Here is a 27,925-nt window from a genome sequence, read left to right as displayed (position 1 = left end):
TTATGGCACCTTAGAGACTAACAAATTTATTTGGGCATAAGCTTTTGTGGGCTAGAACCCACTTCATTAGATGCATGGAGTGGAAAATACAGTATCAGGTATAAATACACAGCACATGAAAAGATGGGAGTTGCCTTACCAAGTGGGAGGTTGGCCTAACGAGACAATTCAATTAACAGTAGGATACCAAAGGAGGAAAAATCACTTTTGTAGTGGTAATATGAGTGGTCCATTTCAAACAGTTGGGTCACGCTGGAGTCTGTTTTTGAAGTTTTTTTGTTGAAGAATTGCCACTTTTAGGTCTGTTATTGACTGATCAGGGAGATTGAAGTGTTCTCCTACTGGTTTTTGAATGTTACAATTCCTGATGTCAGATTTGTTTCCATTTATTCTTTTGTACCATCAGGGGCTCGTTTACCTGCGCATCTACCAATGTGATATATGCCATCATGTGCCAGCAATGCCCCTCTGCCATGTACATTGGCCAAACTGGACAGTCTCTATGCAAAAGAATAAATGGATACAAATCTGACATCAGGAATTATAACATTCAAAAACCAGTAGGAGAAAACTTCAATCTCCCGGGTCACTCAATAACAGACCTAAAAGGGGCAATTCTTCAACAAAAAGAACTTCAAAAACAGGCTCCAATGTGAAACTGCAGAACTGGAATTAATTTGCAAACTGGACACCATCAAATTAGGCCTGAATAAAGAATGGGAGTGGTTGGATCATTACAAAACCTAATTTCCCCCATACTAATTTCCCCCTACTGTTACTCACACGTTCTTGTCAATTGTTTGAAATAGGCCACTCTCATTACCACTACAAAAGTGATTTTTCCTCCTTTGGTATCCTACTGTTGATTGAGTTGTCTCATTAGACTGACCTCCCACTTGGTAGGGTAACTGCCATCTTTTCATGTGCTGTGTATTTATACCTGATACTGTATTTTCCACTCCATGCATCTGATAAAGTGGGTTCTAGCCCACAAAAGCTTATGTCCAAATAAATTTGTTAGTCTCTAAGGTGCCACAAGGACTCCTTGTTGTTTCTGTTAAGTAAAGGAATACAGATCTTTTATTTTCTAATTTTAGTTTATTTTGCAAAAGGAAAAATTAAAATGTGGGATATTGCCCCTTCAAGTTACTTTCCTGTTGGTTTCTGCAATTCCCCTGCACTACATGAAGTCACAGCTATTTGAAACTGCAGAGAATGCTGTCCTAGCAGGTTGAAGTGGTATTATCAGTTGTGTAGTAAGCCTCAGTCAAACAAGTGAGTCCCACCTGGTTTTCTTTTTCATAAGGCAGTATGATTCCCTTTCCAGGTGTCTGTATATTTACTGACTCAGCTAAAACCCAGTATCAGTCAGCCATTAATTTTACTCAAACAGCTAAACAATAAACCAAATGAGATGAAATTTTGTGTCAGTGTCCTCCTGAGCGAGCTATTTTTTTATTCCAATAAACTTTCATTTCCAGTCTTCCATATCCACTGATCATGTTATCAGGACCTATTTGTTTCTGCTGACAGGGTCAGAAGCACAGCTGCCCAATCTCAGCCTAATAAACCTGGGACAGAAGGAACACAGCTGTATTTCCTTAACCACTCCCAGTTGCCTGCACCTTTTCTGTACATCTAAGTTATTCTTAGTTTAAAAAATAGGTGGATGGGTGCTCAATTGATGTGAGTATCATTTGGAGCTTTGAAAGGGCTGAACTCTGTTCTCATATAACAGAATCTTGAACTCCGATGATCTTGGTAAGTAAAGGGAAAATATTTTGTTTTTAAATGTATTTAGCTATAATTTCACATAACCAACTTTTGATTTTAATTTTCTACTATGGGGGTGGAGGGTGTTTACTTCTTTAAAGCTTATTCCTAAATTTTCAGGAATTAACTTGCTATTGTTTATTTTATGGTAATAATATTAACTTTGTAATCATCTAGTTAGGTCAGCTCCATATATTGTGCTACACTGAGACAGATTTTATGTTTTGACTTAGTTGGAACAGCCATCTCCTTTTGTCATCCTAGGTATGGGCTTTGTTTTTACTTCATGATGTTTTGTTTTATGATATTCCCCTTGTTTTCTCTTCCAAATTGATAATAAAATATTGTCCCATCTTTTGAAGTTAGTGTAATTAAAAGTATGAAAAAAGTGATTTTCTTGCTTTCATGTCATTTCAGTACCTAGAACAAGCTGAATCTATATTACAAGGATTAAAACTGCCACGATAGTGGAGGTTTGTAGGCTTGGGGCCCAAAATGGTAGCCAGTTTCTCAATTTAAGTGTATGTATTGTTTAATCTAAATCCTGAAGATATTTGTATTAACTTAAATGAAATAAATGGGCTAAAAGTGTTAATGTAGTTCTGTCCACTGTCACGATCCAAAATTCAACCATGCTAAAGGTCCAGGGATTTGTGTTTAATGCTATGGCAAGCACACAATTAAAAATCCTTTTAACCTTTTTATTAAAGATACAAAAGAAGGAAAAAACAGTTAAAGCAATTGAAATGTAAAGCATTAAGTAAAGCTTTGATGTTAACATCCTTTGTTCCCTTTCCCTTTTTAGAAGGAAAAAACTCTCTTGTTTGACAGTCCCTTATATGGAATCAAAGATAGTAGTAACTGTCCTTCCGGGTAAAAGACAGTAAGTTAGTTGATGTGATCTGGAGCTGTTGTTGCAGCTGTTAAGGTCTGATTCTGCTTCATCTTCCTCCTGGTGTTTGTATTCAGCTAGTAGGGGTGGTGATTTTATCTGGATCCCTCTGCCTGGCCTGGCCTGGTCAGGACATCTCTCAGGATCAGGATGACAGAGGCCCAGGGTCTCAGGAAACAGTGGGAGTGGCAGCAATGGTGGTGAAGCTCACTCCAGTAGCCTTTGCCAGTTCTTCCCTTCTTTCTCCCCAAAGTCTCTTTCTTTAAAAACCCAAAAAGGGAGTGATGGATGGAATAGCCCATTCCCTCATTATTTTGTCGTCCAATTATGCCTAGTATTTGACACACCAATTTTGATCATTTATTTCCAGTCGCACATCTGTTTATCAACCATGATTTCCATATAGTCCTTGAACCATATCAGTAGGCCATTTTTGCTTAGACTAATTTAGTTTTTCTGTCTCCTTTTCACATAAAGACATAAAGCATCACAATATCCTTACAAATCTTGAACATACTTTGTACAGCTGAGCTCACAATTAGAGTAAATTTTGTATCACAACAGATAGTAACTGGTTCCCTATACTTAACATTTTAAAATATATATATGCATCCAGATTCTGTGAGAACTCTGAAATGGAGTATTTAAAAAAACCTTGTTATAAAGAAAAATTGCTCTTACAAAGAAGAGAGAAAAAATTGATATACCTTATTATTGAATGACTATATGGTTCAAAAGCTACAGCAGTGGTTTTAGAAAAGAGCAAGTACTATATATTTGTTAGTAATGCAAACTCTGTTGTGAAATGACTGCTTCTTTTTGCTGGTGTTATGTAACTGATGATTTTTGTGTGTGATTTTTTTTATAAATGAGATTGAGTTCTTTAATTTCGAATCAAAACTAGTGTTTGCTCTCCAAGTGTCCTTTTGATTAGCAGTTATGTACACATGTTCAGAAAGCTATAAATCACTCTTCTGTATTTATAAGTGGTGGGTACAAGATTTGTATCAGAACTGGTGCATTTCAGCATGAAGAGCTCTTATCTAATACTCATGGAGATCTTTTCATTGATTTAATGGGTGTTGGATCAGTCCAATACTGTTCTGAACTGATGTTCTACTGTAAGATACAAGTACAAAATACACCATTAAGATAAATGTGAAATGTCCCGTTACTTGTAATGGATAGGTTTCAGAGTAGCAACCATGTTGGTCTGTATTTGCAAAAAGAAAAAGGAGTACTTGTGGCACCTTGGAGACTAACAAATTTATTTGAGCATAAGCTTTTGTGAGCTACAGCTCACTTCATCGGATGCATTCAGTGCATCCGATGAAGTGAACTGTAGCTCACAAAAGCTTATGCTCAAATAAATTTGTTAGTCTCCAAGGTGCCACAAGTACTCCTTTTTCTTTTTGTAATTGATAGGTATACTATTAGCAGTGCTGATTAATAGTTAGTTAGGTAAGTGTGTGTTCTTTAAGTATGTCCTGGAGTTGTTATATTCCAATATTTTTATCCCAAAGAAGCACATCCGCTCCGCACACTAAGGTCAGGAAATACACATCCCTAGGAAATTTGCATATCAAATTGTAAGGGTATAAAATATCTTCTGTGATTTGAACTATAGCTATCAAGAACCACTCTGTTCAAACTGCACACCTTTTTAAGAAATGGCAGGCAAGAAAAAGCCCTGAATAGAGCCTGAGGATTGTTTTATTTACTATTTGACAAGGCAACTAGAAATAACTGTCCCTTTGGTCTTGGCCTTTACTGTCCTTTTTGAATAATTAATATTAGGTTGCATATGGAAGGAAAATATTAGGAATGCCACTAGGACTGTTTTATGCAAATTATTGTTGAAAACCTCAACTGCATATAAAACAGCTAAAGGAAATCTAGCTGGTTAATAAGTGAAGTGGGAAGGAGCATATCTATTGGCTTCAATCAAAAAATAGAGTGATCATTACGGATTATGAGTGCTTTGTTTATATAATTTTTAGATGAGTTGATTTAAAAAAAAAAAAAAGCAATAGCAAAATCTTAAGTATTGCAGGTTACCTTTGAGAAATACAGTAGAACCTCTGAATTATGAACACTTCAGGAATGGAAGTTATTCGTAACTCCAAACAAAACGTTATGGTAAACTTTTGAAAGAACAACAACTGAATATTGACTTAAGATAGCTTTGAAACTTTACTATGCAGAAGAAAAATGCTGCTTTTAACCATCTTAATTTAAATGAAACAAGCACAGAAACAGCTTTCTTACCTTGTCACATTTTTTAAAAAAAATTTCCCTTTATTTTTTAATAATTTATGTTTAACACACAGTACTATACTGTATTTGCTTTTTTTGTCTCTGCTGCTGCCTGATTGCGTATTTCCAGTTCCAGCTAAGAAAATACTGTGGTTGATTGGTCAATTTATAATTCTGAGGCTATACTGTATGAAGATGCACTAATGAATTCTGGAAAACACCTTTTTTGGGGGGTGATGGCCCCTATGCATATTCCATGCTTGATAAATCTTAGAAGTACATGCAATAGATCTTGACCATAGTTCACCATTTTCTCAGAATCCAGCTGTCTGCTTGCCATCCTGTGGTCTTAGCTTTAATGGTTAGAGTTTTATGTTGTAATTTATTTCCAAGGTGTAATTTACAACTCAAAAAAAATCCTTTTCTGAGCTTTATAATGCATTTGTGTAGTGTAATTTTCTCCTAAAATATTAACTACTAGGTAAGTTTTATGACCAAGTTGCACCCTGAATTTTTATTTCTGCTGTATAGTTAAGCTGCTATCTCATTTACTACAGTATTCCATTTTGTTTGTTTGTTTGTTTGTTTAGAAGTTTCACCTTGAAACATCCAGAACACATGTTCAGTTTCTCCTTTTGTTGAGGCAACCAGCTTTCTTTTATAGGATCCAAGTTATCACAGTAGAAGAAGGCATTAAATAGCAATTGTACAAAGACTGAGCCAATTTCCACTCAATTGAGTAAATTTGGAGTACAGTGAACACACACATAAAATTAATTCCATTCTAAAGATGCTACTGATACTCCTCCTGTTACATATAGGGAATAACTCTGAAACCTGGAATGTCTTTAAAAGAGAAATCAATCTTTTACATGTGCCACTTTATCTCCACTTAAGTCAATGGAGTTACTCTAAATGACCTAAGGGTAGAATTTGGTTCCTTATTTACGCCAATCATTAGGCAAGGTGGTATAGTGGGTAGGACACTGGACTGGAAAACACAATGCCTCTGATCTATTGCCAGCCTTGCACTGACCTGCTGTGTGACCATAAGCAAGCTACTTCACTTCTCTGTGCCTTTGTTTCCCCTTTCACCCTCTGGTTTGTCAATTTAAATTGTAAACTCTCTAGGCTGGGATTTTCACTTTAGGTTGTACCTTCACAGCTCATTGTGGCCTCTGGGTGCTACTGCAGTACAAATAATACCAGGCACATGCAATCTACATCCCTCTTATGGAACTGAAGCGAGGCAGTGTAAAGAATCTGGAAACACTTCTACAGTAATCAAGATAATGGAGGTCTTCCCTTTCAGGTTTCATTACCAAATGGCCTTTGTCTGAGTGCTGCTCTAGAATGCAGATTCACTTGTCTCTTTTACAAAGTCATCTTAAAAGGCATTACAAGCATAACACGCCATGTAGCGTTAAACTCCGCACACTTACAATATCATGTCTGCTTGTGCCTGAAGGTATAGAACAAGGGTGGTGATGAAAGGATTAAACTGAGCTATTACTATGTCATACTGCTAGTATAGACTAAATCCTGGGCCTTGCACAAAGCTTGGAATAAACAGGCTTGGCACTAAGGAGGAGAAATGGAATTCTCCACCTTAGGCAACTGACCAGCTATTACTATAGAATCAAGACAGGGGCATTTATACCTATTATGTTTCTGGTATGAGGTTACTGGAGTCAGTTCCTGACTCCAGTGACCTCTTGTCTCCATGCATAGCTATGGACAGAGAGTTCCTGTGGAGTTGTGCTCTACCACTGCTTGGGCTTTCCTGTACTGTCTCCCTCCTCATGTGAGGGAGGGACACTGATCCCACTGCTTTCAGGAGTCTCCGTATCTTCAAGCACAGTGTCTTATTGGATGTAGTGAAAGGTGTTTAAATGTATGTTTGCAGTTTTGGTATTAAAACTGTATTTAAAATATTTATTAAGATGTGTAAATATTTAAAAACCTTTTCAACTAGGAGACCATTACATTACATGTTTAACAGCTATGGAATCTACACTCAGAGTCTCATATCCATTACTATATCTTTTGGGATAATGTGTCATCTTCTGAACAGTAATGAAGCAGCTCTGAGCATTTCTGGCACCCATAAGCCCAGCAGCATGTATTTATTTTGTACAAATTAAACTAAGTGATAATTCAGCTAATCAGATGGCTGGTTGGCCGTTATTAATTGAGATCAGTGCTAACAATAATTCAGCCAGTCTAAACCCATCTTACATGCAGTACTGCAGAACTTGTGGCACCTTATGCTCAAATAAATTTGTTAGTCTCTAAGATTTCGTGAGCTACAGCCCACTTCATCAGATGAACTGTAGTTATTAAGCTAGTCTCTGATTACATGACTTTCAGAGGTGTAGGGCACCTGTGAAAACTAGGCTATGACCGTCTGATGCACTCAAATATGGTCTCAGACAGTCAAAATGAAGCTCTTCAGTATGGACCAAATCCTGTAGTCCTTACTCACTCAGACACTCAACATGAAGGAGAAGAAACTCCCTCAAATTTCCCCTAAATTCTTCTATTGGGAAGGCAGGGCTTGCAGCCCTGTGGATGGGGCTAGGGATCTTGCCTCTAAATCAATAAATCCTATGTAATCCAGAAAGGTCCACTGTCTTTTTGTCTCCACAGTACTTTCTGCTTTCTGACAGCTTGGATCCTTTCTACCCTTCTCTCACTCTATACCCCAGAAGCTGGAGGAGATCTATGGTAATGTGGGTGGGAGGGGGCATACTTCAAACTCTAGTCTCAGTATATGGCCCAGTTTACCCAGTGGATTTTGGGGAGGAAGAGTTTTTAGCGGAGTTATAAGCTCCCCATGCCTTCCTCACTTGCAGATCTAGATACCTGGAGAGGGGCTTCCATAGAATCATATGACCTCTCGATGTCCCTTCCAGTCCTCTAGTCCAGTCCCCATGCATTTGGTGTGGAGAAGGGAGAGCATGCCACAGGGCCAGTCGTCTCCATACCAGTTTGACCACATTTTGATTCCTTTCATGGAAAAGATGAGAAACATGTGGCCTTGACTCCTTCGTTAAAATTGTTCTGAATTCAGTAGTTTGTCTGAGTATAAGGACTATGGGATTGGGGCTGCTAATACAACTGTGAGCCACTCTTGCTCTGCTACACCTGTAACAGTCATTTGGTATTATGAAGTAGTTGCAGAACTCTCACCTGCTTTTAAAATGCTTCCCATCTGTGAAGCAGCTCTTGAAAATATGGAACATGCTTCATAACATGTTACTACACTGTCACTACTCTCCAAACTATGTGAGTAGGCTTTCTTTTTCTGATGTGACATGAGGCTATTAGTTGTAACTATGTTCTTTTCAATTGGTATCTTCAGTTTTTGGGGGTTTTGGTTTTTGTTTGTTTTTATTAAATCTTCCAGCATTATAATCACTTATATTTGTGAAAAGAAAAGGAGTACTTGTGACACCTTAGAGACTAACAAATTTATTTGAGCATAAGCTTTCATGAGCTACAGCTCACTTCATCGGATGCATTTGGTGGAAAATACAGTGGGGAGATTTATATACACACACAGAGAACATGAAACAATGGGCTGTCATTATGCAAGGCACTGAATTTAGCTGTATAGAGTGGAAATCTATCAACTTCATGAAAAAACTCGTACAGATACAGACAGACATCTTCCTCTCCAAATGCAAACATATGGACATCATACCAAAAGGACTGAAGGTAAAAAATCCATTACAATCTACATACAACACAGACTATGCTGACAGCTTGTGCCACGCACTCTCAAAGAAACTGCGGAACCACCTGATCAACATCCTCTACAGCAAACAGGGAAAGATTAAGAATGAGCTCTCAAAACTGGATACTCTCATAAAGAACCAACCTTCCACACAAACTTCCTCATGGCTGGACTTTACAAAAACTAGACAAGCCATTTACAACACACACTTTGCTATCTAAACTACTATATGCCACAAGGGGCCACAACAGTGGTTCCTGTAACCCACCCAGCAATATTGTTAATCTATCCAACTATACTCTTAACCCCACAGAAGAATCTGTCCTATCTCGGGGCCTCTCCTTTTGCCCCTCCACCCCCACAAACATGATACAGTTCTGTGGTGACCTAGAATCCTATTTTTGACATCTCCGACTCAAGGAATATTTCCAACACACCTCTGACCAACGTATTAACCCACAGAGACCTTCCTGCCAACACTACAAAATGAAGGATTCTGGGTGGACTCCTCCTGAAGGTCAAAACAGCAGACTGGACTTCTACATAGAGTGCTTCCGCCGACGTGCACGGGCTGAAATTGTGGAAAAGCAGCATCACTTGCCCCATAACCTCAGCCGTGCAGAACACAATGCCATCCACAGCTTCAGAAACTACTCTGACATCATAATCAAAAAGGCTGACAAAGGAGGTGCTGTCGTCATCATGAATAGGTCGGAATATGAACAAGAGGCTACTAGGTAGCTCTCCAACACCACTTTCTACAAGCCATTACCCTCTGATCCCACTGAGAGTTGCCAAAAGAAACTACAGCATTTGCTCAAGAAACTCCCTGAAAAAGCACAAGAACAAATCCACGCACACACACTCCTAAAACCCCGACCTGGGGTATTCTATCTGCTACGCAAGATCCATAAACCTGGAAATCCTGGACGCCCCATCATCTCAGGCATTGGCACCCTGACAGCAGGATTGTCTGGCTATGTAGACTCCCTCCTCAGGCCCTACGTTACCAGCACTCCCAGCTATCTTCGAGACACCACTGACTTCCTGAGGAAACTACAATCCATTGGTGATCTTCCTAAAAACACCATCCTAGCCACTATGGATGTAGAAGCCCTCTACACCAACATTCCACACAAAGATGGACTACAAGCCATCAGGAATAGTATCCCTGATAATGTCATGGCTAACCTGGTGGCTGAACTTTGACTTTGTCCTCACCTATAACTATTTCACATTTGGGGACAATGTATACTTTCAAATCAGTGGCACTGCGATGGGTACCCGCATGGCCCCACAGTATGCCAACATTTTTATGACTGACTTAGAACAACGCTTCCTCAGCTCTCGTCCCCTAATGCCCCTACTCTACTTGCACTACATTGATGACCTCTTCATCATCTGGACCCATGGAAAAGAAGCCCTTGAGGAATTCCATCATGATTTCAACAATTTCCATCCCACCATCAACCTCAGCCTGGACCAGTCCACACAAGAGGTCCACTTCCAGGACACTATGGTGCTAATACGCGATGGTCACATAAACACCACCCTATATCGGAAACCTACTGACCGCTATTCCTACCTACATGCCTCTAGCTTTCATCCAGATCATACCACAGATCCATTGTCTACAGCCAAGCTCTACGATATAACCGCATTTGCTCCAACCCTAACACCTACAAGATCTCTATCATGCATTCTTACAACTACAATACCCACCTGCTGAAGTGAAGAAACAGATTGACAGAGCCAGAAGAGTACCCAGAAGTCACCTACTACAGGACAGGCCCAACAAAGAAAATAACAGAACGCCACTAGCCATCACCTTCAGCCCCCAACTAAAACCTCTCCAACGCATCATCAAGGATCTACAACCTATCCTGAAGGACGACCCGTCACTCTCGCAGATCTTGGGAGACAGGCCAGTCCTTGCTTACAGACAGCCCCCCAACCTGAAGCAAATACTCACCAGCAACCACACACCACACAACAGAACCACTAACCCAGGAACCTATCCTTGCAACAAAGCCCATTGCCAACTCTGTCCACATACCTATTCAGGGGATACCATCATAGGGCCTAATCACATCAGCCACACTATCATAGGCTCGTTCACCTGCGCATCTACCAATGTGATATATGCCATCATGTGCCAGCAATGCTCCTCTGCCATGTACATTGATCAAACTGGACAGTCTCTACGTAAAAGAATAAATGGACACAAGTCAGACGTCAAGAATTATAACTTTCAAAAACCATTTGTAGAACACTTCAATCTGTCCGGTCACTCGATTACAGACCTGAGTGGCTATCCTTCAACAAAAAAGCTTCAAAAACAGACTCCAACGAGAGACTGCTGAATTGGAATTAATTTGCAAACTGGATACAATTAACTTAGGCTTGAATAGAGACTGGGAATGGATGAGTCATTACACAAAGTAAAACTATTTCTCCCCCCCACCCCACCCCCCACTGTTCCTCAGATGTTCTTGTTAACTGCTGGAAATAGCCTACCTTGCTTGTCACCATGAAAGGTTTTCCTCCTCCCCCCCCCCCCCCCCCGCTGCTGGTGATGGCTCATCTGAAGTGATCACTCTCCTTACAGTGTGTATGATAAAACCCATTGTTTCATGTTCTCTGTGTGTGTATATAAATCTCCCCACTGTATTTTCCACCAAATGCATCCGATGAAGTGAGCTGTAGCTCACGAAAGCTTATGCTCAAATAAATTTGTTAGTCTCTAAGGTGCCACAAGTACTCCTTTTCTTTTTACATTATTAGTAACACTCAACTGAACTGCGCCTGTTTATTTTCTGTGTATGTGTTGTCTCATCTGAGCTTGATACAGTGCAAATATTTTCCTACCTCTAGCTCTGTGTGATTCTGTAATTTATCTTTGTCTGCAGATGTTGAAATTGATAGACGTTTACAGAGCTGATGGGTGGTTTCTTTGTCCTCTATACTGACATGACACACAGATGCTTTGTTTTGTAATGTAATCCATGCCATTCTTAACTGCCAAGAGAGATTGGGCAAAGTACTTGGTATAGCAGCTAGAGCTTAGGTATAGTTTATTGTTACATTTTGCATACAGATCAACTAGATCACCTTAATTATTTCTCTTCCTCACTGAGGCTGCAGCGAAATAGAATCGTGGTATTTTGCAAGTTCAGTATTAAAAAATTTTAGTGCTATGCAATGGCTGTAGAATTATATTGCCATACTTCTGCTGTTAACGCAACTTTAAAAGGTGCACTAGAAAACTTAAATTATTATAGGTCCCACCAACTAGGCTATGTGGGGTGGCATTCAGCATGGAAATTAGTTTTGAAGTTGCCTTTAAAAATTGTATAAAACCCATTTGGCACTTCCAGGTTTGCTAAAGTTATCTCTGAGTGCATCACCCTAGGATATTGCATCTATTTATTGTGGTTTTTCTTTGACTGACTGTATCAGTCATGGCCATGCTTTGGCCCCACCTCTGAACAGTTCATAATACAACCATCAGATCTTGCTCCTTTTAACAACAACATAAGCGTAAGGTTGCCTCTTTCCTTAGTAAAAGAGGAACATTCAGTGATGCATAATAGGAAACAGGTTTCAGAGTAGCAGCCGTGTTAGTCTGTATTCGCAAAAAGAAAAGGAGTACTTGTGGCACCTTAGAGACTAACACATTTATTAGAGCATAAGCTTTCGTGAGCTACAGCTCACTTCATCGGATGCATTTGGTGGAAAAAACAGAGGGGAGATTTGTATACACACACAGAGAACATGAAACAATGGGTTTATCATACACACTGTAAGGAGAGTGATCACTTCAGATGAGCCATCACCAACAGCGGGGGGGGGGAGGAGGAAAACCTTTTATGGTGACAAGCAAGGTAGGCTATTTCCAGCAGTTAACAAGAACATCTGAGGAACAGTGGGGGGTGTTTACTATTTACAATAGTAAATGTGATATATGCCATCATGTGCCAGCAATGCCCTTCTGCCATGTACATTGGCCAAACTGGACAGTCTCTACGTAAAAGAATGAATGGACACAAATCAGACGTCAAGAATTATAACATTCAAAAACCAGTTGGAGAACACTTCAATCTCTCTGGTCACTCGATTACAGACCTAAGAGTGGCTATCCTTCAACAAAAAAGCTTCAAAAACAGACTCCAACGAGAGACTGGAGTGGACTATTGCACTATAAGGTGGGTAGAAAGCTGGCTAGATTGTCGGGCTCAACGGGTAGTGATCAATGGCTCCATGTCTAGTTGGCAGCCGGTGTCAAGTGGAGTGCCCCAGGGGTCGGTCCTGGGGCCCGTTTTGTTCAATATCTTCATAAATGATCTGGAGGATGGTGTGGATTGCACTCTCAGCAAATTTGCGGATGATACTAAACTGGGAGGAGTGGTAGATACGCTGGAGGGGAGGGATAGGATACAGAAGGACCTAGACAAATTGGAAGATTGGGCCAAAAGAAATCTAATGAGGTTCAATAAGGATAAGTGCAGGGTCCTGCACTTAGGATGGAAGAATCCAATGCACCGCTACAGACTAGGGACCGAATGGCTCGGCAGCAGTTCTGCGGAAAAGGACCTAGGGGTGACAGTGGACGAGAAGCTGGATATGAGTCAGCAGTGTGCCCTTGTTGCCAAGAAGGCCAATGGCATTTTGGGATGTATAAGTAGGGGCATAGCGAGCAGATCGAGGGACGTGATCGTTCCCCTCTATTCGACACTGGTGAGGCCTCATCTGGAGTACTGTGTCCAGTTTTGGGCCCCACACTACAAGAAGGATGTGGATAAATTGGAAAGAGTACAGCGAAGGGCAACAAAAATGATTAGGGGTCTAGAGCACATGACTTACGAGGAGAGGCTGAGGGAGCTGGGATTGTTTAGTCTGCAGAAGAGAAGAATGAGGGGGGATTTGATAGCTGCTTTCAACTACCTGAAAGGGGGTTTCAAAGAGGATGGCTCTAGACTGTTCTCAATGGTAGCAGATGACAGAACGAGGAGTAATGGTCTCAAGTTGCAATGGGGGAGGTTTAGATTGGATATTAGGAAAAACTTTTTCACTAAGAGGGTGGTGAAACACTGGAATGCGTTACCTAGGGAGGTGGTAGAATCTCCTTCCTTAGAGGTTTTTAAGGTCAGGCTTGACAAAGCCCTGGCTAGGATGATTTAACTGGGACTTGGTCCTGCTTTGAGCAGGGGGTTGGACTAGATGACCTTCTGGGGTCCCTTCCAACCCTGATATTCTATGATTCTATGATTCTATGACTGCTGAATTGGAATTAATTTGCAAACTGTATACAATTAACTTAGGCTTGAATAGAGACTGGGAATGGATGAGTCATTACACAAAGTAAAACTATTTCCCCATGGTATTTCTCCCCTCCACCCCACCCCCCACTGTTCCTCTGATATTCTTGTTAACTGCTGGAATTAGCCTACCTTGCTTGTCATGAAAGGTTTTCCTCCTTTTCCCCCTCCCTGCTGCTGCTCCAGCTTACCTTAAGTGATCACTCTCCTTACAGTGTGTATGATAAACCCATTGTTTCATGTTCTCTGTGTGTGTATATAAATCTCCCCTCTGTTTTTTCCACCAAATGCATCCGATGAAGTGAGCTGTAGCTCACGAAAGCTTATGCTCTAATAATAGGAAACAGTCTTTCACCTCTTTCAGTGGTTCATGACCAAAAGCAAAAAATGCCCAGCCACAGTGTCTCTCATCCACATGGCCATTCTCCGATCTGGAGCACAGATCGTTACTGCAGGCTCTGCAGTCTTTCCACGTACATTACTATTTTTATTATGGTATTGCCGAAATGCTCTAATCTTTGTGTTTGGCATTATACGTATACCTATTAAGAGGCAGTCCTTGCCCTAGGAACAGACAATATAAATGACACGACAGGGAAAGCATGAGGGGAAAGGTTTCAGAGTAGCAGTCGTGTTAGTCTGTATTCGCAAAAAAGAAAAGGAGTACTTGTGGCACCTTAGAGACTAACAAATTTATTTGAGCATAAGCTTTCATGAGCTACAGCTCATGAAGTGCTGTTATCCTCAACATACAGGTGAGGAGCTGGAGTATGAGACTTGCCCAACATTCCACAGGAAGTTTGTAATGGAGGCGGAAATTGAATCCAGATCTCCTGAGTTCAGTGCCTTTTTAATCACAAGACCATCCTTTCTCTGGTACAAAATTACTGTTGATGCCAATGGCAGAGTGACTGTAGAGCACACACAATAAAGATCTGCACTCAGAGTTCAGCTGTGTGGCATAGAGAAGATTTTATATGGCATTTATTGCTCTTTATCAGCCAGTTAAAGCCAGGTTGTTTTTTAAAAAGAAACAGATACATCTAGAAACCTCTGGATATTTTTTTCTTAGCTAAGCAAAGGCACTTTTTAGGCTTCAAAGGACACAGCTCAAGAAGTGCTAAAAACCAGAAAGTGCTTTCTAGTGGTTGAGGTGATTGCAATAGTACCTTCCTGGTGACTGATATATCCAATACACACACACACACACACACACACACACACACACACACACACACACACACACACACACACACACACACACACACACTTAAATCTGGTGGTGCCTACGGTGATGGTCACCATAAATACCTTCAACAAACTCTTTGTGTTGGTTGAGCTCTTTAAAGCCCTTGTACCACAAGGTGGAGAGGGGGAGGAGGAGGGTGTGGTGGTGAGGCAGAGGTTAAAGAGCTCCTCTGGGCAAAATCAGCCCCAACCTGATGCATCTGTGAGGCCTGTTGCACCTGGAGAGGGGTGACTCCTTAAAAGGAAGGATCCAAGCCCAGAATGGGGTGGTACTCCGAGGGAAGCAGAGCTAGAGCTCCCTGCCCCCACAGAGAGCTGCTCAAGAGTCTCTGCTGCTTCAGCCCTCTGGAGAGGGTAGAGGGACACCATATTTGCCTTGCATTTCATTAGACCCCAGGGTACCCAGCCTGGGCTCCCAAACACTCAAGGGGTTAGAAACCAAGCTTCCTTCACAGGAACTTTTTGCCTTTTGAAGAGCGTGCCCTTGCTTGGGGGGGCTGCAAGATTATTTTGTTTGCTTAGCTTTTGTTTTGGACTGCTGTTGTGCCTGGGGAGGAGGTTATAGCCATAGACCATCTCCTCCTTTTATCTCTGCTTCAATGCCTGCCCCACTTACACATCCTGGGCATTCTAAACAGGCATTTTGATAGGATGCTCAGGATGTACCAAGTCCTAAGATGCTAAACCCTGTTTTTCCTTTGTTTGCAAACTGCCTTTCCATTTCCTCAGTGCTTGGTTTTGTATCACCTTGCGCCATTGGCTGTTCAGCACTGTAGAAGTGTAATACACCCTCCAGTGTATTTCTCCTTAGGGACCCTTCTCATGAAGAATTTCTGGTCCACAAGGTTCAATTTCCCCTTTAGATGGGAGCCGTAGAGGAAGTTCTGTAGAACTTAAGAGGAAAGGGTTTCTACTTCCATTATTTCCTAATCCAATGGAGATCTCAGGCTTATTTTAGATCTGCATCAGCTCAACAGCTATCTCCAAAATATAAAGTTTCACATGGTCACCCCAGCATCCATTATTCCCTTTCTGGATCCTGGAGACTGATATGTTGCCCTTGATTTAAAAGATGCCTATTTTCATGTATAGATATACCAAGGACACAAAGTTCCTCTGATTTGTAGGGAAGCGCACACATTACCAATTCAGAGTGCTTCCATTCGGGCTACCTGCAGCTCCTCGGGTATTCACAAAATGTATGGCCATGGTAGCAGTGTTACTCAGGAGACGAGGAGTGCAACTATACCCTTATCTGCATGACTGGCTAATCAAGGGCCAGTCCAAAGCTCAGATTATAGCCAGTGTTCAGCTTCTTCAGCCTTCAAGGCCTTAGGACTACTGATCAATGCAGACAAATCTGTCCTTTGCCCAGTACAGAGGATAGAGTTCATAAAGGCTATGTTGGACTCTACCCAGGCCAGAGCATTCCTCACAGAGTTGAGATTCCAAATCTATTCAATCTCGTGACAGACCTCAAGACTCATCTGATTCACAAAAACCTGAAACTGTATGAGGCTCCTAGGGCACATGGCTTCATGCACCTAGTACAACACACAAGGCTGCACTTCGGACCCCTTCAGACATGGCTGGCCTCAGCGTACTCTCCAGGTTATCTGCATCTGGATACTGTGCTCTCGATACCTTTGCAGCTTCTAATTTCACTGAATTGGTGGTTGAATCCTCTCAATGTTTGCATAGACGTTCCCTTCTTCTGCCCTCAACCATCCATGACTCTGGTCTCAGATTCATCAGCTCTAAGGAGAGGAGCTCACTTGTGGCCCTCTAAACTCAGGGTCTTTGTTCCTCAACAGAATTTGTTCTTCATATCAGCATCAGAAAGCACAGGGCGATTCATCTTGCCTGTCAGGCTTTTCTACCTTATAGTAGGAGGAGAAACCAGTTTGCAATTATGGATAATATCACAGTGATGTTTTACCTCATCATGCAGGGAGGAGCTTGATCATCCCTCCTGTGTCAGGAAGCAATTCACCTATGGGAATTTTGCATAGCCCATTCAATCAACCTTGAGGCAGCTTACCTTCTAAGGGTTCAGAACAAGGTAGCAGATCACCTGAGAGGTCTTTCTCTAGTCACCATGAGTGGTCTCTTTGCCCAAATATAGCCAGATGCATTTTCCAGTAGTAGGGGACTCCCAAAATAGACCTGTTTGCAAACAAGTACAAAAGAAAATGTCACCAATTCTGCTGCCTAAAAGGCCACAGTCAGGGTTCCATCACAGATGCCTTCCTACTGCCCTGAATGAGAAAGCTATATTATGCTTTTTCCCTAATCCCATTGCTACACAGATTAAGGGGGGGCATCGCCCCACCAACACTGGTTCTCCACTCTTCTGGATCACTCAGTGGTGACTCTAATCTCACTCCCATTACACCCATATTTGATTTCCTAGGACTGTAGTCAGGTGCTCCACCCAAATCTGCAATCCCTTCATTTAACAGTCTAGAAACTCCATGGTTAAATCCCAAGGAACAGGCTTGTTCAGAGCAAGTTCACCAGGTTTTTCTAGCTAGAAGAAAGCCATACATGAGGGCCACCTACCTGTGAAAATGGAAGTGGTTCCCTATCTGGGCTTGTCAAACTGGAGTCTCACTGATGCATTTGTCAGTCAAGTATTTGTTGGAAGATCTGCTGCATCAGCTACACCTTGCTGTTTCAATTTCCTCTATCAAGCTTCACCTGCAGCATATCGGATTTCCACCCTCATATGGATAGATAACTGGTTTTGTTTTTTTTCCTAATGACATAACTAGTTTCCTTAGAGCTTGGAAAGGTTGTACCCTCAACTCAAAGGAACCCGTTTCCCCTTGGGACTTGAACTTAGTTTTGCCTAAACTTATGAGACCACCATTTGAGCTTTTGCATCTTTCCTGGAAGGTGGCTTTCCTAAGTGCTGTCACTTCTTTTGCCAGACCAGTCTCTGAACTGCACACCCTCACATCTGAATCACCATACACAATCGTCTTTAAAAATAAGATAGACTTATGGCCTCATCTGAGATTTCTCTCTAAGGTAGTTTCAGATTTTCATATTAATCAATTTACTTGCCTGTATTTTACTCCAAACCACACACAAATAGGGATGAGCAACGGCTCCACACATTGGACAAGCACTGGTGTCCTACACAGACAGGACCAAACCATTTCAGTGATCCACCCAATTATTCATGGCTGTTGCAGACAGAATGAAAGATCTTCCAATCTACACACAAGGAATTTCATTTATGACTTGGCAGACATGTCTCTTTCAGATAAGATGACTGCCCACTCCGCAAGTTCCCAAGTATCCTCAAAAGTATTCCTAGAGCAGATCCCTATTCTGGACAGTTGCAAAGCAGCAACCTGGTAGTTGGTGCACACTTTCTCTCCCATTACTCCACCACTTTGTATTCAAGAGAGGATGCCAAATTTGCCTAAGCTGTACCCCAATCTATGTACAGGAACTCCAATTGCTCTACCTATTTAACTGCTTGGGAGTCACCAAAAGTGCATGTGCAATGGCTTGAAGAAGAAAAAAACTAGTTACTAACCGTTTGTAACAGTTGGTCTTTGAGGTGTGTTGCACATGTTCATTCCAGGACCTGCTCTCTTACCCCTCCTCAGCGGAGTTTCTGGAAAGAAGGCACTGAAGAGACTCTGGCTCGGCTGGGCCCTTTAGACCAACACTAACGGCAGCAGATGCCACTTGAGCCACTCTGACAGGTGACACTGAGGGGGAAAAATATTTCTGGCACCACCAAGAGCGGAATGGACCTGTACAACACATCTGAAAGTACAACAGTTACCCAAGGTTAGTAACTGTTTTTCTTTTCTGCTCACCTGAACTCTTTAAATATTCATGGTAAATAGGCCCAATGGCCTGTGATGGGATGTTAGATGGGGTGGGATCTGAGTTACTGCAGAGAATTCTTTCCTGGGTCTGGCTGGTGAATCTTGCCCATATGCTTAAGGTTCAGCTGATTGCCATATTTGGGGTTGGGAAGGAATTTTCCTTCAGGGCAGATTGGAAGAGGCCCTGGAGATTTTTCGCCTTCCTCTGTAGCATAGGCACAGGTCTCTTGCTGGAGGATTCTCTGCACCTTGAAGTCTTTAAACCATGATTTGAGGACTTGAATAGCTCAGACATAGGTGAGAGGTTTATCACAGGAGTGGGTGGATGAGATTCTGTGGCATGCATTGTGCAGGAGGTCAGACTAGATGATCATAATGATCCCTTCTGACCTTAATATCTATGAATCTATAAACTCACCAAGAACTTTCAGTTGGAAATAATGTTCTTCAGTGTTTTGCTCTAAAGGTGGGTGTGCTGCCATATGCTCTTAAACAGCTGCTGTGTTTCATCCTGGAAGTAGTTTTGTTTCAGTAGTGGAGTTAGCAATTCATATAGGGCCTGGGCCTGCTCCCAGTGAAGCAGGAGAGTTTTGCCAATGGGATCAGAAGTAAACATACTTTGAGACGCTTCAGGATGAAGCATGGTCTATCACTGTAGAACGTTAATACATTTCAGACCCCCCCAGTGGTACTTCGAGAAACTAAACCAGTCCTGGAAACAGAGGAGGAAGTAGACTGTAGCAGAGGCGACTTTGCTATGGAGCTCGGTTGATACCTGCCTTCAATAGACTTTACCAGTCCTCATTTTAGCCCAGTCCCATGTGTGTTGGGCTATTTGTATTGATTATCATATGTTGCATTTATTTATTCTCCACAGTAACTTGTAATGAAAACATTTACTACTAGTTCATTAGGGCTAGAAATGTTAAATTGCAGGCGGTGTTATAATTAGCATATTAAAGAAACCTAGCACTGCTTTAAGTGGGGTGATGTAAAGCAGGGATGTGTTTGCATGCATTTTCTATACCTGATCCGGGCCCGCCAATCCTGCCCACGTTGCATGTTGTGGGGATGAAGCCCGGCACTGAGCCCAGACATTTGCTGCCTGTGCTGTCTGAGGTGATGTTGCTGGCTTCATTCAGCGGCCAGACCCTTTAATATTAGAGAAGGAACTTGAAGAATAAATTTGGGAGAGTCAATTAACTTTAAATAACTACTGGTGTGAATGCTAGCGCATTCCTACAGCTAAAAGCCCTTGAGGGCTGAGGGGATGGGTCCATCCATACCTTATCAGGAGGCTTAGTTGGATTTCTGATGAAATCTTGCCATATCTTAGGTTGACTCCATTATCTTTTAACACTGAAATGGCTCCCCTCCAGGGAATGTTGTCATGAAGAGGATGTGTGGAATTTATTAACATTAGCTGAAAGTACATTATGCAGTTCTTGTGTGTGCTGGTGGATAGCTACTGCTTTTCACAGCAGAAGTGAATTTAAGGCAGTGTGAGTGAAGTGAGCCCTCTGTGTATAGTGTAGCTTGTAGAGTGTTCTGAAATGTTCACATCGCTGATACATTTCCTGTGGTTAAGAAATGCACATGCTTAATCCCCATTAGTGTTTTCTGTCTAGGTATATTTCAGAGTAGCAGCCGTGTTAGTCTGTATTCGCAAAAAGAAAAGGAGTACCCGTGGCACCTTAGAGACTAACAAATTTATTAGAGCATAAGCTTTCGTGAGCTACAGCTCACTTCATCGGATGCATCCGATGAAGTGAGCTGTAGCTCACGAAAGCTTATGCTCTAATAAATTTGTTAGTCTCTAAGGTGCCACGGGTACTCCTTTTCTTTTTGTCTAGGTATATGTACACCAGTGGTTCTCAAAGCCAGTCCGCCACTTGTTCAGGGAAAGCCCCTGGCAGGCCAGGCCGGTTTGTTTACCTGCCGTGTCCACAGGTTCAGCCAATCGCAGCTCCCACTGGCAGCGGTTCGCCATTCCAGGCCAATAGGAGCTGCAGGAAGCGTCATGGGCCGAGGGACGTGCTGGCCGCCCTTCCCGCAGCCCCCATTGGCCTGGAGCAGCGAACTGTGGCCAGTGGGAGCTGTGATCGGCCGAACCTGTGGACGCGGCAGGTAAACAAACCAGTCCGGCCCGCCAGGGGCTTTCCCTGAACAAGCGCTGGACCGGCTTTGAGAACCACTGATCTACATTACAATTAGATGCCCGGAGCTGGCCCATGCTTGTGGGGCTCAGGCTGCAGGGCAGTTTCATTGTAGTGTAGACTTCCGGACTCTGGAGGTAGCCCAAGCTCTGGGACCCTCCCATGCTACCAGCCGGGTCCTAGAACCCAGGCTCTAGCCAAGCCCAGAAATCTACACTGCAATGAAACAGCCCTGCAGCCTGAGCCAGGTTTTTAATTGCAGTGTAGACATACCTAATGAGTAGTTTCATTGTATGCCAGTGCACAGTCTCTCAAATACAATAGTTTTAGGAGGCTTTACGTTTGGACTGCTGGCACAGGGTCTTTAGCATACCATCTCTCCCCTCAGCAACAGATGATATAGACCAAAAGTGGGCCTAAGAACAAAGCATTGGCTAACTGTATCTGAAATGTTAGTCTTCAGGGTTTCTGTTTAATTTTTCCTTTTGTAGGTTTAGTTTGTTGTGTGCCTTTCCTTTCAGCTAGAAGCCCTGTGTTTTGGTTGAAATGTCAGGACTTTTATCCCCTTCCCACTTTTTCCCACTGCTTTATATCCCTAGGGCCTTCTTCTGATTTAGACTAAGGCCATGTCGACAATATAAACTTTTGCTGGCATAGCTATGTAGGTTAGGTTGTGATTTGTGACCAACCCAGCAAAAGGGCCTAGTACAGATGCAGTTATATTGGCCAAACTCTGCATTTAGCAGTATAACTTGTTTTTCTTGGGGGAGCTAGTAAAAGCTTCATTCACTGTTACTGGCAAAGTACACTTTCCTGGTAAAGCACTCCTAGGGTAGGATTCACAAAGGTCTTCAATCTAACTCCTACTGATTTTCTTTACACTGCCAGAATGGCGCAAGGGGTCTCAGTGAAAATGAGAACTGGGCCACTAGCGTTGATCTTTTGTAATGCAATCTCTGGTTTCAGAACCTGTCAGTGTCAAAAACATTGCAGTCGGGCTCTCCTCCTTGGAACTACCTTCACATTACTCCTGCCCCCAACTTAAGGGTGAAAACTAATTTAGGCCTTTGCCAACAGCAGCCCCGTTTTCCATGCTGGAGACCAAAAGTCTACTTGCAATCTAGAAGGCCAGACTGCAAATCTTTCTAAGAGATTGGCTGTCGCTCAAACACAGTTATGGGGTTGGTGCAGGAATTAGTGTGTGATTCTATGGTCCGTTATGCAAGAGATCTGACTAGATGAGCATCATGGTCTGGTCTAGCATTACTCTCTTATACAATTTGTTGCTTACCTCAAAGTGTGTGGGTGTTTGCTTTAAAAACCCCACTTTAATCTGTATTTTAGAATGCAAGACAGAAATAAAACACACAGAGAAACTCTTTCTTCAATTTAATTGAAGTTACTTAGAAAAATAATCAGGCTTGAATGGCTTTTTTTCTCTCAGGGAAAGATTCATGAGCAGTTCACACTTTTGTTGGCAATGTATAAGTTAGCTTTTTTTGTTTGTTTTATTAATAGTATATTCAGATATGAGGAGATACTTTTCTACAACAAGCCTTCTACTGCATACAAATAGGTAAAAAAAAAATCAAACTGCACATCGATGTTAAATTATATATACATGTATTGTGCATGCATGTAAGAAAATAACACTCTCTGTAACAAGAGTAATAGTAAGGACAGTCCCTTTTTGTACCTGAAAAGTGCAGCAGACTACAGTTAACCTTAAAACAGCAGGGGTCAATTTACTTCTAAAAGCATTTTGCTGTTGCAGTGTGTAAGACTTGGTTAGACAGTCTCGGAAAAGGACTCTCAAAATGTTTCTTAGGAGGCTGAAGCATGGAGGAAGTCAGATTTCTGAGAACTCTAACTAGATGACATTTCCTGATGTGGACTAAGTATAGTTTGGAGTCCAGAAGCTTACAAGTTTGGATCCACTGTAGACTAATTACTCTATCAACACTGGTAACAACTACCAGAGCATGAAGACATGGACTCAGGATCTGTATGTACTGTTTGGGATCAACATTGTGTACTTAGTTTTATACTCTCATTTTTCATCTGTAGCCTCTTTACCCTGCTCCCTCCAAAACTGCAAGCCTTGGGCAGGCATGGATTTTCTCTCCCCCACCCCCGCCAATGGCCCTGTTGGCCTGACTGAAACTGCTTCCCCCCCCACCAAAATATTTAAGTCAAACTACACTTATGGAACCTCTGTTCTGTGAAGTTTGCATTGGTCTTAACAAATATTAGTTGTGAGTGGTGTGTTAGTGGAATTAAGGATCAGAACAGTTGACAACTCTTTCACTGGTACCTTAGGAAGAACTAATAGCATTGCTCTAAAAGGCTTCTTGAGACAAGATAAATGGTTATGAGGCAAGGGCTAAGGGCCTAGTCCTAGCTCTGCCATATGGGATGCTCTGAATTCCACTGCTGGACTCAGTCTTTTACTTTGAGTTTGAGAAATTGTAGGAGAAAAAGAGAAATCTTGTTTTCTGCCAGTCTTTTCACTGTGAAAGGATGGTGCCTTTTTGACTATATAGGAAGATCCTTAGAGCCATATCTCTATGGGTTCAGGGAAAAGAAAATTTGGCTCAGTCAAATCAATTCAGCCTGTAGTTTTAAGTAGATCCTCTTGTTTAGTCCCAGTTAGGAAGCAGGAAGTTACGATAGTCTATTTGTCAATTGTTTTTTTTATTTAAAAAACTTATTCCACCTTATTGAAATCAACACCCTGTGATAATCTAGGCCCAAGACTTTCAAGAACAAAAAGTGATTCTGGGTGCCCCATGTGAGACACCTTTTATGAGGATTTTCAGAAAGTGCTGAGCATCTGCCTTCTGAGATCAGGCTTCCTTAAAGTGCCTCAATTTAGGCATCCAAATCCCCAGCTGCAGTTGAAAATCTTGGTTCTTTTAATAGGACGCAGTTTCCTCATTTTCCAAACTCCTTCACCAAGTGCTTTTTACCAAAAACCATGACACAAAATAGTCAAATGAAAGCGAATATATAAGAACAGATGAAATTGTGGTGATGACAAGGGATGAGTAAAAACAAAAAGACAGGGAAAGTGCATCATTCCTTAGTTTTTAAAAATTTACTGAGCAGCATTTTCTCTTCCATGACAATTTTAAAATAACGTCCCGTGGCGGGGGGGAACACCCAACGGATGATAGAGAAAATTGGACCAAAATACTAATACTGCCAGGCACAACTCTGAGCAAGCAGATACAACCTATAAATAACTCGTAGAAAAAATCCACCATCAGTGTAGATGGGGTTTTAAAAAAGCAAATATATAACCATTGAACTACATAATAAAAGAAAGACAGGGCACACACTGTGATAGGCACTTGCACCAGATCCTCACACACTGTCCAAGACAAAACTGCTTTCAAGTGAAAAATGAGTAGGCATTCAGAAACCACTTAGGAATTCATAAATTCAGACAGCCAATTGCATACTAGCCCTGCTTATATCCTCTCTCCCAAATGGTATATGGGTTTTATATATAGAATGTCCATTTTAGAACTGACAAGAGGGAGGGTGGGTTTTTTAAAGGCCAAATTTCAGCTGTGAAAGTATGGTAGTTGCTTCTTGTTAGCTTTGTCACTTTGTCCTTTGTCTTTATCTGAGATTTTTGTCCAGCAATAGCTTTGCAAAATAAGACCTATTTCCTCTAAGTCTTAGTCACCTTTAAAAGTCAACAATGTCTGTGTGGGTCCTGGTGCCTGACAATTGTAAATCTGTGTAATTCCAGGATCTAACCCAGAGACTGATAAATTGGGTCAAAAGCAGAGCTGTTTTATCTAACTCTCCTCACAACTGTTTGGGAATTTGATTATAGTGAGAGATGGATATGGACAACTCAAAGTAAAAAAGCATCACGAGTAGGCTCCTAAATCACACAAGCATCTTTGAAAGTTTTTTTTAACCCATCACCTTGATTTTTTGCAAAACAAAATCCCAGCCCAATGAATGTTTGCAAAAATCAATAGCAATCTTTGATTTTGTAAAATATTACCATAAAGGCTATAGAATCTAGGCTGTCACTTTGACAAGTAAAATGTACTTTATCAACCCCTGATTCTGACAAATTCTTCCGTTCCATTTTCAGCTACAGGAAAATAAGCCAGAAGAAAGTGGTAAAGCAATGTATTGAATTAGTTCACCAAGATAGCTCGGTAGTGAGTACATAATATTTCATAAACAGCATGCCCACTGCCATCTTAGTTGTAGATCCCATTTACATCCAACACAGATAAAATTAAACAAATTTTGCAGTTGGAGAAGTCTGTATTCTTCTCACTGAGCTTGCTGATAGTACTAAATTAGAATACCATTTTTTCTTATTTATAGTGACTAAATTATCCATACTTTTGTTTGTTTTGTTACCTGGAGAATGTTTTGAACAATCTACTCCTCCTAGCACAATATGCCATTTCAACAAACCTTATATACTGAGCATCTGCTACTGAAACATTCACCTTACATCAAAGGGTCATGTTCTCATACTAGACTTAACTCAGGTGCAATATTAAACTGCTGGAAATTAGAAACATGCTCACCAATGGTGTTTAATATCGACTAATAAATAGAAAATAACACTACCCCTGGAGGCGAGAGACCATGAAACCAACATGTATTAAGGATATAGGAGTTCTTTTATTGCCCCGTATGCTCAGATCAATATGAAGGTGATCTTTTTGGATGCCTATATAGTATATACAAACTTATTATTGCCAAGATTCTCTGAAGTGTCTAGTGAGTTTGGGTGCCCAAAGTGAGATCGTTTAAAAGGGCCTGACTTTTTAGGAAGTGTTAAGCACCCACTGGCTGAAATCAGGCCTCCATTAAGGTGGCTCAGGATGGGCATTCAAAATCTCAAGTTAGTTTTGAAACTCTTGGCCCATATTTTGTTGGTATGTAATATGGACAAATCCCTGTCAGCATTCATTGGGCTGAAAGACTTGGAAATGCCAGGCACTGGGACACAAACAATATTGGTGATATTAGCATGTCCAAGTAAGAAAAATGTATGCTTGCTTGCTTCAAGGGATACATTCAATTTCTTTTAGTCCTGGATTTTAACTATTGTATGTAACAAAATGTGTTTCATGTTTTTCTTTCAGGTATGGGAAGATAACTTTCTAATTTTGCTTTAAGTGCAGAATCACCTTGGAAGAAATTATTTCTACTTGGGTTTCCAAAACATATGCCAAGTAACAATAAATAAATTCAGCTGAGGAAAGCATAAACCAGATTCCTTTTGTCCAAATATTGTCGTATTTCTGCTGCTAAAGTGAAACCTACCAAGAGACCATGTTTTAAATAAGTATAAATAACATTAATTAGAATTTGTTGAATGCAAAGATAAATGAAATTCACCAGAACACAATTAACGTTTATAAACAGTGTAGCAGTAATATTCAATTCTAAAGCGAGATCTTCACCATCCTGTTACCCCGCAAAGAGAACTGTCCTTTCTTACAGATGATTTAAATAATTTCGACTGTGCTGCTCGCAGCATCATTCAAAAAGAAAATATTAATTTACAAAATAACAATTCTCCATATTTATTATGACAAATAAAAATCTTAAATAAAACAGGCTTTCTTTCCTCCTTCTCCCCCTCATTCCGGTTTCAGGTAGCTTGGCACTGAGTAATTGAACATTAAAAAATCAAGTTTGTAGACTTCGTACAGTTGTGTTTGGTGTTCTGAGCTGATGTTCTGGAAGAACTCTGTGGTCATTTCATCAGTAGTTCTCGTAGACTTTGCATAGGTGGGGAACTTCAGGTAGCTGCCTACTCCTGCAAGTTGAAGGATGTAATTAGAATCATCTTCAAGTGTCTCATACTTTCCTATGAGGTCATAATGGATATGGCAGGGGTGACAGAGGGAGTAGACAGTTTGCCAGTGCTCATTGAAAGGTTCTTCTCTTTGGGTATGTGGGTCAATAAGATATGCCACAAACTCCTCGAATTTCACGTCGTCACCTTTACGCAGAGCCTCTTGGGTGGCATTTTTCCTTTGGCGCCTCACAATTTTCGTACCGTATCTCTTGTGAAAGGAAGTGTTGTACTTCTGGGTGAACTTGTTCCTGTAGGCTGACACCAGTCTCTCAAAAGGCTCGCGGACAAACAGGAACTTCATATAGCTTTTTAAGCGGTGGTTGATCTCTGGAATGCTGTACTGGTTGAGGGTCTTCAGGTTTGAGGATATATGGGCTTCATTGGCTGGTATTTCCATGGGGTCACTGTATTTGCCCCTTCCTGTCAAGACCATCATGATTCTCTTCCAGTTTGTACAAGCCACTTTGGGCACATAACAATAAATCATTTCATGATCTTCATCCACCACCAAATGTTTGAGATCGTTGGGTGTCAGCACACGGCGTTTCCTGCTAGACATGCTGTTGGCTCGACATGTATCTGTGACTTGGTCTCTCCTAATCTGATGAAGGATTGCTGTATTAGACAACTCCAACTGGAAAGAAAACATAGATACAAATAATTCAGTACAAATGGGAAATTCTTGTTGCTTTTTTACTTACTAGGTTAATCCCCACTGCTCCATTTGTAGAAAAACAGACCATTGCAAGCACTGTATTTGAAACACTTAATTCTTTGGCTGAGTGCAGTAATTCCAAAGTTGCAGGATAAGCTTTTGCCTCTAAATTTCTTGATTCGA

The 27,925-nt window shown here is 41.3% G+C and overlaps 1 protein-coding gene and 1 long non-coding RNA gene across 8 annotated transcripts in view; one reads left to right on the top strand and one right to left on the bottom strand.

Annotated features, from left to right (window-relative positions):
• Nucleotides 1–1,044: 1,044 nt before the first annotated feature.
• Nucleotides 1,045–26,495, top strand: LOC122461159. Its single transcript, XR_006282929.1, has 4 exons — nucleotides 1,045–1,761; nucleotides 24,994–25,123; nucleotides 25,351–25,420; nucleotides 26,366–26,495. It is a non-coding gene; the product is annotated as an uncharacterized LOC122461159 (long non-coding RNA).
• CHST11 (carbohydrate sulfotransferase 11) overlaps nucleotides 22,542–27,925 on the bottom strand; it is a 260,188-nt gene continuing 254,804 nt past the window's right edge. For all 7 annotated transcript variants that reach the window (XM_043519524.1, XM_043519528.1, XM_043519526.1 and 4 more), the window contains one exon: nucleotides 22,542–27,721. In XM_043519524.1, coding sequence (XP_043375459.1) covers nucleotides 26,867–27,721 — 855 coding nt within the window. In that variant the 3' untranslated portion in view covers nucleotides 22,542–26,866. The remainder of the gene's footprint in view (nucleotides 27,722–27,925) is intronic.

Source organism: Dermochelys coriacea, chromosome 1 (assembly GCF_009764565.3).
Source record: "Dermochelys coriacea isolate rDerCor1 chromosome 1, rDerCor1.pri.v4, whole genome shotgun sequence".
NCBI lineage: Eukaryota > Metazoa > Chordata > Testudines > Dermochelyidae > Dermochelys > Dermochelys coriacea.
Note: the sequence above shows the minus strand (reverse complement) of the source record. Positions and strands in the feature narration are given on the sequence as shown.